We start from the raw sequence: 14,999 nt of genomic DNA on the forward strand, positions 1-14,999 counted from the left end.
CAAAGACTTGTGCATAGTCACACAGCAAGTCAGCAGCCAGATCTGGAAAAGAACGAGTCCTTCCCTGAACTCTCTCCCGGAGGTGAGACAAGCACCCAGGAGTCCGGACATCCAGGCCTCTCTGCTCCCTCAGCCTGCCTCCCTTGAAGTGCATCGTGAGCGGATTTCCTGGCAGGGACCATTTTCTCAAGGGATTATGACTTCCTAATAAAATGCAACTGGGAACTAACGCAAGTTGTGGTGGATTTAATTACCAACAAACCGAGCAGTAATACCCCGTGCTGGAAGTTCAATCCTCTTCCCTGCCAATAATTCATTATTTTCCCCTCATTAACTTGGTGTAAAGGGCCGTTTGCTCCTCGCCCCGCCGGCGGCTCAGCACATCTCCCGGCAGTGTGACCCCGGTGGCCTCCGCCACTCACCTTGAACTGCTGGTGGTCGTAGCGGTCGTGGATCACCACGAAACGCAGGTCGAACCGCCGGGAGAGGTCGAAGAGGTGATCTGTCTCCGCCTTGGTCCAGGCGTCGTCATGCAGGTACATCTGATACTCCTGCTCCGAATACACAGGCACCTGCACCGTCTGCGCAGGGAGAGAGAAAGGAGATGGCTCACTCGTTGGGCTGCCCCCAGCAGATGCAGCCTCTCTCGAGCTGCCCTACAGACGGCAGAGACGGCGCAAACCAAAACCCCAGGGCACAGCAGGGCAAGGGGATCTGAGTCTTTCTCCAGGTGCACCTCCCGTGGACACTGCCCACGTCCCATCCCGTGTGCTCCCGCGCACCAAGGCAGCGACTGCCAGGACGGAGCTGAAGGCCAAGTGGAAGGGGTCATGTGACTGCCTAGGAAGGAATACTGCGGAAAGAGATCTGGGGGTCGCAGTGGGTCACAAGCTAAATATGGGGCAAAAATGTAATGCTGTTGCAAAAAAAGCAAACATCATTCCAGGCTGTATTAGCAGGAGTGTTGTAAGCGAGACATGAGAAGTAATTCTTCCTGCTCTACTCTGCACTGATTAGGCCTCAGCTGGAGAATTGTGTCCAGTTCTGGGTGCCCCGTTCCAGAAAAGATATGGACAAACGGGAGAAACTCCAGAGAACAGCAACAAAAATGATGAAAGGTCCAGAAAACAAAACCTAGGAGAGAAGATTGAAAAAACTGGGTTTGTTTAGTTTGGAGAAGAGAAGTGCAGACTGACGGGGGACATCAGAACAGATCTCAAGTACATAAAAGGTTGTTACAAGGAGGAGGGAGGAAAACTGTTCTTAACCTCTGAGGACAGGGTAAGAAGCAATGGGCTTAAATTGCAGCAGGGGCGGTTTTGCTTTGACATTAGGAAAAACGTCCTGACTGTCAGGATGGTTCAGCACTGGAATGAATCGCCTAGGGAGGTTGTGGACTCTCCGTCATTGCAGATGTTTAAGAGCAGGTTAGACAAACCCCTGTCGGGGCGATCTAGATAATGCTTGGGCCTGCCATGAGTGCAGGGCATGGGACAAGATGAGCTCTCTTGCCATCCTACGGCTCTATGAGGAGTCCTCCGTGCCCGGCCCTCCAGGGTCTCCTTGGGAAGTATCGCTATGCATTTCCAGTGTGCCATCACCATGGTATCCAAGCAGCAAAATGTCCAGGAGACCTGCCCAGGCCTCCCGGCATGGTCCCATTTCTACCTGCCCCCCACCACGGGCAGGTGCAAAACCAAGAGGGACCCCCTCTGAAGGCAGAGGGAGGCATCACATGGCATTCTGGGGAACATTCTCCTCCCAGGCCAACTGTGTTCGTTCCATCTGCTCTCCTGGCCCTAGGGAACGGCGTGCACAGGCAGTGGTCAGCGGGCCCTCGCCCAGAAGCCACTGACTCAGGCTATCGACTGGCTGGAAAGCAAGGAGCCTCGTGTTTTCAGCTCCTCGCCGTTCTACCAAGCACTTTCCTCCCACCCAGCAGCGGCACCTTGCCATTAACTGTGACCTGGCAAACAAAGAAGCCTCCTGTCCTGCCTTATACCCTTACCTGACCATCCCCCAGCAGACTGAGCCCCTCCGACACCCAGCACCTGGCCTGTATTCCACCGGCACAAAGGTCTGAGGCTTGGATGTGGGGCAGCGGTGGGCCACCAACCCAGCTACCACCTGCTCTCTTCATTCACCCTTTCCGAGGGGCCGGGGGGCACTCAATCCTGCGTCAAACGTCACCAGCGTCTGCTGCAGCGTGCTCAGACTGCCAGGGCAAGGAGCACAACGCTGACACAGGACCTGAGCAAACACCACACTTGAGAAGCATCTCTGAACCACAGACATCAGGGTGCGAGCACTGACTGAGCTGGCTTATGGGACATACATACAGTGGGATCATTTATTTCAGTTAGAAGGATACAGGGGCCTGGCCAGGCCAAGGGGCTGGGAATGGGTCAGCACTCCCAATCCAGACCAGGCTGGGGGGTGGAAGAGAGGAGCTTGGCTGGCTCCACAACGTCAGAACGGGCTCCAGAGCCTGTCACCTCCAGCGGACTGCTCCCAGCCCAGGGACTGGAAGGCCTTGCTAGTCTCGGATGGCTAGGTGCCCTCTGAGAAGAACGGCATGCTGGAATCGCAGATTTTCTTTTTCCGTTTTGAGGAGCAGGGCAGATGCAAGGGGCGACGCTGTGCCATGCTCTGCCAGTGTTACAGTCAATGCCACACAGCAGCCGGATGGCCAGCACAAGCAGGTGGCTCTGAAATGCTCTGAGCCTCCCGTTCCGACAGCACTTCTCAGCCAGGGGGGCCCCGAGTGCTTCACCGCACAAAGACACTCACTGAGGCTCCAGAGATGCTGAGGAGAGGCAAGCTCCAGCCTGGCATTCTGGCTCGTCTGGGGTAATTGCTAACACCTGGCCGGGCTATCCTGGGCGCATTAGCGGCAGAGATTCTCATGCCAGCACCCTTCAAAGGCTGGCTGCTAGTACCCATCTTGTCAACAGGCTTGGCAGCCTTGCCAATGACTGCCCGATCCCAGAACCCGGTGGGAAGATGAATGAGGTAGATGGTAGGGCGCCGATCCCAGGGTGGGACATGGGAGACGCCGGTTCAAGCCCCTGCTCTACCATGTGACCTTGGGCCAGTCACTTGGGCGCTCTGAGACTCAGTTTCTGTCTGTGACATGGGGGTAACACGGCAGTGGTGAGAGGATAAATACATTCCGGATTGTAAGGTGCTCTAATATTATGGGACTGGGGGCCATAAAAGTACCCCAGGTCTGCAGAAAGGTGCTGGTAAGGCAGAGATGACAGTCCCTGGAATCTTCCTCTCATTTCCTCGACCTCCTTTTCTTTTGGCTTTAGACCTGGGAGAGGCACGGAGACCGCACGGGTCTTCTTGGCTGTTGGTCACCTCCAGGGACCGGGCAAAGGTGTCCCGGTGCAGATCTTGTATTTGACAGCAGCCTTTGATACTACCGGCCATAAGGGGGTGCTGATGCACTTGCCATGGCAGGCCCCGCCAGACTTCACAGAATCATAGAAGAACTGGACACAGAATTCAAGCTGTGGGCACACCATGGATTTATATAGTGGCATTATGGCATTATGATATTTTCTCTTATTTCCTATCCCCTTGCCTAGTAGTTCCCAAAATCCTGTTAGCCTTTTTGACCACCGCTGTGCCCTGAACGGAAGTTTTCAGAGCACTATCTCCTGTGACATCTCTCAAGAAAGATCTTGGAAACAGCTAATTTACAGCCCATCATTTGATATGTGTAACGAGGTTCATTTTTTCCAGAGTACATTACTTTGCACTTATCAGTGTTGAATTTCATCTGCCATTTTGTTGCCCCGTCCTTCAGTTTTTGTGGGTTTTACATATATTTAAATAAAAACCCTAATCCCTGAAACACAGTCATGACTGACCCAGAAGGCAGCAGATATACAGAACAATGCACAGCAACATTTCAAATTGGACAGTTTGTGACTTGCCCCAGCTACACAGTCTAGGACAGGAAGTGAAGTATACTGCACTGAACACAACCAAAACCCCAGGGGAAATTTCAGGTAGGTGGAACGTAATTATTTGTGTCGGAATTTGGCAAGGAAACCGCAGCCAACACCCAAAATTTGCTACTTGGTCCAGGATGACAAGGGCTAAGACTTTAAGTCTCATTAAAAACATGACCCCGCTTGCTACACAGCACCCCCTAGATCCATGATGGGGCACTGGTTCAGTGCTGACTCAGACGAAACAACAGTGCCACCCACAGCACTCCCTGGGGCACGTAGGTAATCCTGCCACGCTCTGACTAGGTTCCGAACCCACCTGGCTTGAAGGATCAGGTGAGACTGCCACCTGAGGTCACATGGTAGCAGGCCAAACTGTGATTTAAAATGATATCGCCCAATATAACTTGAGTCCGGGTGTGCCAAAAAGGGCTTCTTGGGCTCTCATCTGAGCTACCATGCAGAGGGTAGTTTCCTGCTGTGTAACTACAACCTGTCCGTTTCCCCACCCGCACACCTGCTTCCACTTACTTTATTGAACCTGGAAAAGGGGTAATCCTTTCCCTCTTCTGCTGCCCTCCTCCAGTGGTAGAACATGGCTCCGTCTTTCCTTGCGGGGTTGGTGAAGGGCATCCACTTCCAGGGCCGTACTTTCTTGGAGCCCAGCTTTGCCTTGACTGTGCGATAGCCCTGTGTCGTGTCGCTGGGCAGCAGCGGAGGCGCATCCCTGGAGAGGAGAGAAGGCCCAGGCTGATGGAAGCAGCAGCCCCATTCCTGGTTTTGCACTCCCCAGGATAAAAGACAACATGCGCAGCTCTGGGGTGGCACTTTGGCTTTGGGTCATGCAAAAGCACCCACCCCCTCATCCCTCCTCAATCGCTCTGAATCAGCTAGCACTCAATACTGATGGGCTCCAAAGGGGAGTCAAACCCACCAAGACACAACAGATGAAGAGGGTGTAGCGACTGCTAGCGAGGTAAGATTCACTATGCATCAATGGAAAGTCTCACACCTGGAGATGGCACAAACAGCACGGAGGCGTTTGATAGGAAGAGCTGTCTGGAAAGCAGCCAGTGCTGGAGCCCTCTGCGGGATGGCATTTGCTATGGACTATGCCATATTTGGGGTCGGGAAGGAATTTTCCCCCAGGTCACATTGGCGGAGAGCCTAGGGGTTTTCGCCTTCCTCTGCGGCACGGCGCATGGGTCACTAGCAGGTTTAAACTAGTGTAAATGGCAGATTCTCTGGAACTTGAAGTCTTTAACTCGTGATTTGAGAACTTCAGTAACTCAGACAGAGGTTATGGGTCTATTACAGGAGTGTGTGGGTGAGGTTCTATGCAACGTGCAGGAGGTCAGACGACGTGACCATGATGGTCCCTTCTGACCTTAGATCTAGGAGTTTGCAGCACAACGCTTGCGGAAGCAAAAGCAGTTATTACTCCTGGTGGCACATACAGGGGAATTAGATACAAAAGGGCATTTATGCTGCCTCAGCTGGTGTAGTTCTGGGGTGACTGCATCTTTCTCATCACACACACAGAGCACCGCCTCCCCATTTCGGAAAGAGAAACAAAAATGATCCAAGGCCTGGAGGAGATGAGACTGCAGGAGCTAAATTTTAGGGGCTGGATTGTCACAGATTCCAGGTGTAACTAGGCCAGGCAATAGCAGGTGGGAGCCATGGGTGGGTGCCAGCTCTCCCAGGAGACCGAGCAGACCACTAACCAGACACACTTACTTTTTATCAGAGTAGAGAAGTGCATAAACTTCCCGGTGCATCCCTTCCGGCCTCTTAAACGTCAGCGTCTCAGATGATTTCTTGGATTTTTTCTGAAACAGAAGATTATGGTTATAGATTTAGAGTTTAAGGCAGAAGAAGCCATTAGATCACATAGTCTGATGTCTATATCACTGGCTATTATATTTCGCCCAGTTACCCCTGTATGGAGTCCAATAACTTGTGTTTGGCTTCTCAAAAGGCATCAAGTGATGATTTGAAAACACCAGGAGATGGAGAATCCACCACTTCTCTTGATAGTTTGTTCCAGTGATTAATCATCCTCACTGTTAACGCATGCCTTATTTCTTACTGAATTTGTTTGGCTTTGGCTTCCAGTCATTGGTCCTTGTTCTGCCTTTCTCTGCTAGCCTGAAGAGCCCTTTGGTATCCAGAATTTTCCTCCCATGAAGGTACTTACACGCTGTATTGAAGTAATCTCTCAGTCTTCTTTTGGATCCACTAAACAGATTGAGCTCTTTAAGTCTCTCATAATAAGGCATTTTCTCCAGACTTCAAATTATTTTGGTTGCTCTTTATTGCACCCGCTCCAATTTTTCAACATCTTTTTTAAAATGTGGACACCAGAAATGGACCCAGTATTCCAGTACTGATCTCACCAATGCTGCATACAGAGATAAAATCACCTTTCTACTCCTCCAGCTAACACTTTTTGACTCGTGGGACAACATTAGAACTCTTCTAGTCTTCGGAATTATCCCAATATTCCAAAGTTTTTAAAAATTAACATCAGGAAGCCAGAGATCTCCCCAAGCCAACTCTTTCAGGGATCTTAGGTGCCAGCTGTCCAGGCCTGTTGATTTTTAAATATCTCTAGTAAATATTATTAAACGCCCTCCTTAGTTACTAAGGGACTGGAAACTACTTCCTCATCCTACATCTTTCCTAGTATAGAACAGAAATATTTATTGGACACCTCTACCTTTTCTGCATCATTTACAGTTTTACATTTCCATCTAGTAATGGGTCTATACCACTGTTGGAATTTCTTTGGTTACTAATATATTTTAAAAACTCCATATTTTCCTCAGCCCTAGCAGGTGTGGATTTTTCCCTTATGATTTTAGCTTCTTTTATCGATTTTCTACCTTTCATAGCTTCCTAACTTACATTATTATCTATTTCCTCTTTACTCCATTTGTTACATGCTGCTTTCCCCTCCCACACCCCCACTGTTGCCTTCACTTTGTCACAGAGCTAGGACAGGATTTTAACCAGTTATCCTCTTTCTTGATTGTGGGACCATGGCTTCTTGGCTATCTAATAAACTTCTTTAAGAATTCCCCATTTTCTTTCACATTTTTCTGTCTACATTTTTCCTCTGAATCAATGTTGCTCATAATTTTCCTCAGCTTTGGTAAATTAGTCCTTTTGAAGCATCAAGTATATATATTACCAGTTGGGGCTGTCCTCTGTTTGTTCTTATTGAATGTAATCGTGTCATGATTACCGGTCCCTAGGCAAACACCAACTTCCATCCCATTGATCAATTTATCTTTATCTATCAGAATGACGTCTAACATAGTTGCCTCAAGATACCTTTTGTAGTAGAAAACGACCATCTCTAAGTTTTAGAAACACTAACGATGCTTTACTTCTGGCTACCTAAGACCTCCAAGGTGTCTCCCCCAAATTGGAGTCCCCCGTAACACTGTTTATCTTCCCACACATTACGGACAAGTGTTTAAGGAGTAACTCATTCTGGTCTCTGGTTTCCTTAGGTGCCATAGAACAGATCTGCACCAATACCCCCTCCAAGGTGCTGTTAGCTAGTACATGGATCCATACGCAATCAAGATCCTATGATTCTGAGTTACCATTAACTTCAAAACCAGAAATGGTGTCTTTGAGGCAGAATGCCACCCCACAACTCTTTTACCTACTCTATCCTTCCTAGCTAGTGATTTTAATATTCCAACCATGCACACACTCTCACCGGGTTTTGAGTAATGCCAATTATATCCAATGTCTTCGCACTGAGGAGCTGCACTTCTATTTGGAAATAGATGTTTCAGTGGAGAGAAACAGTGGCTGGAGAATGCTTTGAGCGCGGTGGCATTTTATTATTATATAGTTTCATCTCAAATTGGACAGTTTGAGACCCACACTACACTCTTGGTTCTCTGGGATTTGGAGTTCCTGCCCATCTCTCTGTTTATATTGTCCCATCTCCATAGCACCTGAGCACATCACAACATTTATTTTCACAATGCCCCTGTGAAGTATGGAAGAAGTATCATACCATTCAACAGGTGGGAAACTGAGGCACAGTTCAAATTTTCTTAATATAGATAAGGCCTAAATGACTTGCCCAAGTCACATGGGACCCTGTGGTCAAGCCATGGATATCACTGGCGATCTCCAAAGTCCCAGTTTCAATGCCTTAACCCCAAGGCCATCTCATCTTGAGTTTGCCAGATATTTTGCATTTGGCTGTTTAGATTTAGACAAAACATTTGGATTCTGTGAACACGACCCTCCGGAACATAAGGAGATGGATAACTGAAGATATAGGGAACCCAGGAGATGGAACTGCATGTAAGATGCCAGTTACTCCAAGGAAACACCCAAAGTAAAACACCAGAATAGTAAGAAATGTTTGTTTTCCTCAACTCTCTTTCAGTTATGGTCATTTAAGATGATATTTGTGAGAACAGTGGGTAAAAAGGTTTCAGACACAAGTGTGATTTTCAAGCTGGTGACTGGGCCAAAGAGTTCAGCCCCATAACCCCAGTACCTTATCGGAATTGATGATATCCTTTTTATTGATGGTTCCTGTGTTCTCTGATTCCACACCCCCCAGCTCCAGAATATCCCGCACATCCGCTCCCGTCGCCATCTTGCTCTCTGGAGACAGAAACACAGCTGTTAAAACAAGAACCCAATGAATGGGCATCCACAGGCATATCTGCAGATTGTTCTTTGTAAAATGAACCACTTGGCTACTCTCCCTCCAGTCTCCACCACCCCACAGGGCAAACAGACCAGATCATGCAGCCTCGTTCAGCAATAACTTGACTGGATTCTAAAATGGACAACTTTGTTCTTCTGATGCTTAGCAACAGAAAATGGCAAACAGCCCAGAGAGAGGTACCAATGGGAGGTACCTGTTCCTGGAAGGGAACAAAGGAGTTGCCATACTGGCTCAGCCAGGGTATTTCTAGCCCAATAACCTGTCTCTGAAAATGTCCAGCAATAGATGCTTCAGATGATGAATTAAAAAATTATTTTGACAAGGACAGTGGTCAAGCCTAAAACTACCAAGAAGCTGAGGGGGAAAAAATGACTTTTCCAATGTAAAATAATACAGAATTCACCAAATATTTTTAACGTTATATGTACTGCACCAACGGAGATGCAGCCACCTCTGGAGTGGCCCCAAGTGTCACACAGTGCATTGCACTGCACAACAGCTGAAGAAAGGGACATTTCTAGCCAAGTGCTCCTCCACTCTTATGACAGGTACCGCACTGGATCTTTAGTGCTCACAGAGAGCAGAGAAGGCCTGCATTTGTAAGGTTTTATCCAAAACTCGACACACAATAAATTGCCTAGAATTCTATGTATTTATTGTGGATGAAGGGCTGTTGGAATTTGAACCAGTGGTTCCAGGGAGACCAGCCATCTCAAACCTGATACTTCAATGGCTACAACTTCTTCTCCTGGATCTTCATCTCCTAAAGGTATAAAAGATGCCCGTGGATGACCGCTCATCCGTTCAGATACCCACCCAGCTAAGCTGACTCTTATTAGAGCACATTCCCCACAGGCACCAGTATGGCTGGGCTGCTTTCCCCTGGGGCTTCAGTAAAAAGAAACTTTAAAAAAAAGGAAAATCTTGGGCAGTGAGAAGCTGCCACTTGCCCAAGTGGGATGGGGTGTGAAAATCAGTCCTGTTACCTGCCCGGATCCCAGACTGCCGCTCCGTACAGACCCCTACCGGCTGCGAAGGCTGCTAGCCCGGGCTTCTCCTGAGCATCCACCTGCAAGGGAAAATGCAAAATGACATCAGAGGCCAAACTGGCTGGGATTGCCCTGGGGTGCCGAGATGGCAATGAAGACCCACTGGTCACGGTGGATTCTCCATCGCTGACAATTTTCAGTTCCCGACTGGGTGTTTCTCTACCAGATCTGCCCTAGGGATCTGGGGGCAGCTCTCTGGCTGTACTATAGAGGAGGTCAGACTAGGCCATCAGAGCGCTCAGCCCCTTCTGGCCTTGAATCGGTGACTCCCTCAGGACACCCCGCCTGCAGGTAGGTTCCCCAGGGCCCACTGATCCCTGCCCCACCTCGGGAGCCACTCGGAGCAAATTCCAGAGACCCCCCCCCAGCCCCTCCCCCCAGGACCCGGAACAGGACCCCATCCTCAAACCCCCCAGGACCCGGACCCCATCCTCAAACCCCCCTAGCCCCTCCCCCCAGGACCAGGACCCCCCTCCCCCCCCAGCCCCTCCCCCCAGGACCCGGACCCTTCCCCCATCAGACCCCCCCAACTCCCCCCCCCGGACCCGGACCCGGACCCCATCAGACCCCGCAGCCCCTCCCCCATCAGCCCCTTCCCCCCGGACCCGGACCCCTCCCCCATCAGACCCCGCAGCCCCACTCCCCCACCTGGGCCGGGCCGGGCCGGGCCGCTCTCGGCAGCGCACCGTGTGCGTCTCGCGCAGAGCCGGGGCTGGTGTCGCGGCGATTCGGGTCCGGCCAAGGGAACCTCCGGTTCCTGCCCCGCCGAACCGGAAGTGCCCGGCGCGAGCTCACGGGCCCGGCTGAGCGGCGAACTCCGAGCGCGCGCGGCGGCGCGGCGGGGCGGGGCGGTCCGGTTCTGTTCTGTCCCTCGGCCGCCCTTGGTGTCACGGGCCCCGATCCCGATCCCGATCCCGGGCATAGCGGCAGAGACCAGCCGGAGCCCGGCGCTGGGCACGGACAGAGCGGCCGGGCCCGCAGGAGGGAACCGGGACCCCTCCCCCCGGACCCCGCCCGCCACCCGCGTCCCGGCGCGCTCGGGGCATAGGCTCGGCCCTGGCCCCGGCCCCGGACGGAGCTGGTCGGCGGGACCGGCCCGTCTCGGACACGAGGTGGGGCCGTGCCCGGCCGTGCTCCGCCGGCGCTCCCCACACCTGCCCCCCCCGGGTATCGCTCCCCGTGTTTTCCACCGCACCCCTGCACCCTGCTGTCCCCGCGGCCCTGGGCCGCCCAGCCCCCGACACCCGCGCTCAGCCGGCCGGTGGCAGGACCGCAGAGTGGAGGGGACTCGCCCTGCGGGAAGCCGCCCGAGGCTGTCTCTCTCTCTCTGTCTCTTTAACACGATTCACTGGGTCCAGGTGTCAGAAAGGCTGGGAGCATCCTGGGGGTCTGCAGAGGGGACATGTGAGCCGGCAGTGACATTAGCTGTGACTTCGCGCCGCGCTGCTGTCTGCCTGGCCCTGGCAGAGCCACCCCGGCACCCCTCAGCCCGCGCCCTGTGTGTGACAGAGGCCCTCTGTTTGGCCGGGTCTTTGCCAGTGTAGCCAGACCGATCTATTCTATCGGCAAAGCGCACCCCGTGTGGGCGCAGCTTCGACCAGCACAGTTGTGTGGGATGGCTTATTCCGGCCCCACCTGCAGCACCCCTCACAACTGCAAAGTTGTGCCAGCATAGCTGTGTCGGGGTTGAGGAGGAGACTCACCCCCGAGCTGGTTTAGCCACGCTTGCGAAAGCCCCCGTGTATTCCTTTTGTAAGTAGGGCTTATTTCATTTCGGGAAGCGGTATAAGCTGCACTGGTGAAAGCACGGTTTTGGCCAGGATAAGCTTTCTCCAAACTAGGGGCTAACTCCACCAGAGTTCTGTCAATCGCAGATCACACCCCTGATCAACATAACTGCTGGCAAAAGTTTGTAGTGAAGGGACCAACTTCTATTAAATTCTAATGGGGGAGACACAGGTACAACTAGGAGGAATTAGAGGGGAGTTGTAAAAAAATTAAATATATATATATATATATTTAAAATGGAAAAAGGGGGAAATTAATAGTAATAAATAGAAATTAGAAAATTGATAAGGAAAGCCAAGGCACACAAGGCGAAATCTCTGGCCAGCAGAGTTAAGGACAGTCGGAAGGACTTTTAAAAATCTATTAGGAACACAAAGTATCCTGACAATGGTATTGGTCCACCAGCAGATGGAAATGGTAGAATTGTCAATAGCAGTACAAAGAAAGCAGAAGTGCGCTGTTCTGTATTCAGGGAGAAAACAGATGGTGCAAACTCATCCTGTGGTGATGATAACACTCTGTCCATTCCACTTCCACTCCCTATCTCTGGAGGATGGTGGACAGCAGCTACTAAAGTCAGACATTTTTAAATCAGCAGGTCCAGATAACTTGCATCCAAGACTTTTAAAAGAACTGGCTGAGGAGAGGGATTCACAGGACCATTAATGTTGATTTTCAATACGTTTTGGAGCACTGAGGAAGTCCCAGAAGACTAATGTGCCAGTTTCTTAAAAGGGTAAACAGGATGACCCAGTTAATTATAGGCCTGCCAGCCTGACATTAATTCCTGGCAAAACAATGGAGCAGCGAATACAGGACTTGATTAATAAAGAACTAAAGAAGAGTGATGTTATTAGTGCCAGTCAACATAGGTTTACAGAACATCGATCCTGTCAAACTCACCTGATATTATTTTTTGATGAGATTGCAAGTTTGCTTGAAAAAGATCAGTGTTGATATAATATACTTAGCTTAGAAATTTGACTTATTACTCAATATTTTCAGTACAAAATTAGACAGATATAAAATGAACCAGGCACACATGACGTAATACAAATCTGGCTAACGGATAGGTCTCAATATGAAATGGTAAAGGGGGAATTGTCATCGAGCAGGTGTGTTTCCAACCGGTTCTTGGCCATCCGCTGCTTAACATTTTTATCATTGACCTGAAAGAAATAATAAAATCATCCCTGAAAAGGTTAGCAGATGACACGACAATTGGGGGAGTGGTAAATAATGAAGGGAACAGGGCACTGATTCATAGCGATCTCGATTGCTTGATACATTGGGCACAAGTAAATAATCATAGAATCAGAGAAGATTAAGGATAGAAGGGCCCTCGGGGGGTATCTAGTCCCACCCCCTGCTTAAAGCAGGACCAACCCCAACTAAATCATCCCAGCCAGGGATTTGTCAAGCCGGGCTTTAGAAACCTCTAAGAATGGAGATTCCACCACCTCCTTAAGTAACCCATTCCAGTGCTTCACCACCCTCCTAGGGAAAAGGTTTTTCCTAATATCCACCTAGACCTCCCCAACTCCAACTTGAGACCATTGCTCCTTGTTCTGTCATCTGCCACCACTGAGAACAGCCTAGCTCCATCCTCCCTGGAACCCCCTTTCAGGTAGTTAAAGGCTGCTATCAAATCCCCCCTCACTCTTCTATTCTGCAGACTAAACAAGCCCAGTTCCCTCAGCCTCTCCTCATAGGTCTTGTGCTCCAGCCCCCTCATCATTTTTGTTGCCCTCCGCTGAACTGTCTCCAATTTGTCCTTTCTGTAGTGGGGGGCCCAAACTGGACACAATACTCCAAATGCGTCCTCACCAATGCCGAATAGAGGGGAATAATCACTTCCCGCGATCTACTGGCAATGCTCCTACTAATGCAGCCCAATATGCTATTAGCCTTCTTGGCAACCAGGGCACACTGCTGACTCATATCCAGCTTCTTATCCACTGTTACTTCCAGGTCCTTTTCTGCAGAACTGCTGCCTAGCCAGTCGGTCCCCAGTCTGTAGCTGTGCATGGGATTCTTCCGTCCAAAGTGCAGGACTCTGTCTTGTCCTTGTTGAACCTCATCAGATTTCTTTTGGTCCAATCCTCCAATTTGTCTAGGTCCCTCTGTATCCTATCCCTACCTTCAAGGGTATCGACCACCTCTCTCCCCAGCTTCGTGTCATCTGCAAACTTGCTGAGGGTGCAATCTATCCCATCCTCCAGATCATTAATGAAGATGTTGAACAAAACCAGCCCCAGGACCGACCCCTGGGGCACTCCACTTGTGACCGGCTGCCAGCTAGACATGGAGCCATTGATCACTGCTCGTTGAGCCCTATGCTCTAGCCAGTTCTCTGTCCATTTTATAGTCCATTCATCCAACCCATACTTCTGTAACTTGCTGATAAGAATACTGTGAGAGACCGTATCAAAAGCTTTGCTAAAGTCAAGGTATGTCATGTCCACCGCTTTCCCCACATCACAGAGCCAGTCACCTCTTCATAGAAAGCAATCAGGTTGGTCAGGCATGACTTTCCCTTGGCGAATCTGTGTTGACTGTTCCTGATCACCTTCCTCTCTTCCAAATGTCAATATGCTTTCCTTGAGGACCTGCTGCATGATTTTTCCGGGGACTGAGGTGAGGCTGGCTGGCCTATAGTTTTTCGGATCCTCCTTCTCTTTGTTTAAGATGGGCACTATGTTTGCCTTTTTCCAATCGCCCGGGACCTCCCCCAATCACCACGAGTTTTCAAATATAATGGCCAACGTCTCTGCAATCACATCAGCCAACTCCCTCAGCACCCTCGGTTGCATTGCATCTGGCCCCATGGACTTGTGTATGTCCAATCTTTCTAACTAGTCCTGAACCTGTTCCTTCAGCACTGAGGGCTGCTCACCTCCTCCCCATTCTCTGCTGCCCAGTACAGCAGTCTGGGAGCTGACCTTGTCTGTGAAGACAGAGGCAAAAAAGGCATTGAGTACCTCAGCTTTCTCCACATCCTCTGTCACTAGGTTGCCTCCCCTGATTCTGTAAGGGGCCCACACTTTCCCTAGTCTTCCTCTTGTTGCTCACATACCTGTAGAAACCCTTCTTGTTCCCCTTCACGTCCCTCGCTAGCTGCAACTCCAATTGTGCTTTGGCCTTCCTGATTTCCCCCCCGCATGTTCGAGCAGTATTTTTATAATCCTCCCTAGTCATCTGACCAAGCTTCCACTTCTTGTAAGCTGCCTTTTTCTGTTTAAGCTCACTGAAGATTTCTTTGTTAAGCCAAACTGGTTGCCTGCCATATTTGCTATTCTTTCTGCACATCGGAATGGTTTGTTCCTGCACCCGCAATAAGGTTTCTTTAAAACACAGCCAGCTCTCCTGGACTCCTTTCCCCTCATATCAGCCTCCCAGGAGATCCTTGCCCATCAGCAACCTGTGAGTCAAAGTCTGCTGTTCTGAAGTCCATGGTCCGTATCCTGCTGTTCTCCTTCCTTCCTT

At 50.4% G+C, this 14,999-nt stretch overlaps 1 protein-coding gene across 4 annotated transcripts in view; it reads right to left on the minus strand.

Annotated features, from left to right (window-relative positions):
• The window catches only part of DMAP1 (DNA methyltransferase 1 associated protein 1), a 36,147-nt gene extending 25,718 nt beyond the window's left edge, over window positions 1-10,429 (minus strand). For 2 of the 4 annotated variants that reach the window (XM_067567779.1, XM_067567782.1), the window contains exons 1-6: window positions 10,374-10,391; window positions 9,663-9,745; window positions 8,500-8,609; window positions 5,703-5,794; window positions 4,494-4,689; window positions 423-581 (exon numbers count right to left, since the gene is read on the minus strand). In XM_067567779.1, the coding sequence (XP_067423880.1) occupies window positions 423-581; window positions 4,494-4,689; window positions 5,703-5,794; window positions 8,500-8,601 (549 nt within the window). In that variant the 5' untranslated portion in view covers window positions 8,602-8,609; window positions 9,663-9,745; window positions 10,374-10,391. Of the gene's footprint in view, window positions 1-422; window positions 582-4,493; window positions 4,690-5,702; window positions 5,795-8,499; window positions 8,610-9,662; window positions 9,746-10,373; window positions 10,392-10,411 lie in introns of those variants that run through there. The other 2 variants (XM_067567781.1, XM_067567780.1) reach the window with 2 other exon arrangements.
• Window positions 10,430-14,999: the final 4,570 nt, after the last annotated feature.

The sequence above is a fragment of the Emydura macquarii genome, unplaced genomic scaffold, assembly GCF_026122565.2.
Source record: "Emydura macquarii macquarii isolate MOO-44397 ecotype Brisbane River unplaced genomic scaffold, CSIRO-AGI_Emac_v2 contig_2805, whole genome shotgun sequence".
NCBI classification, from domain to species: domain Eukaryota; kingdom Metazoa; phylum Chordata; order Testudines; family Chelidae; genus Emydura; species Emydura macquarii.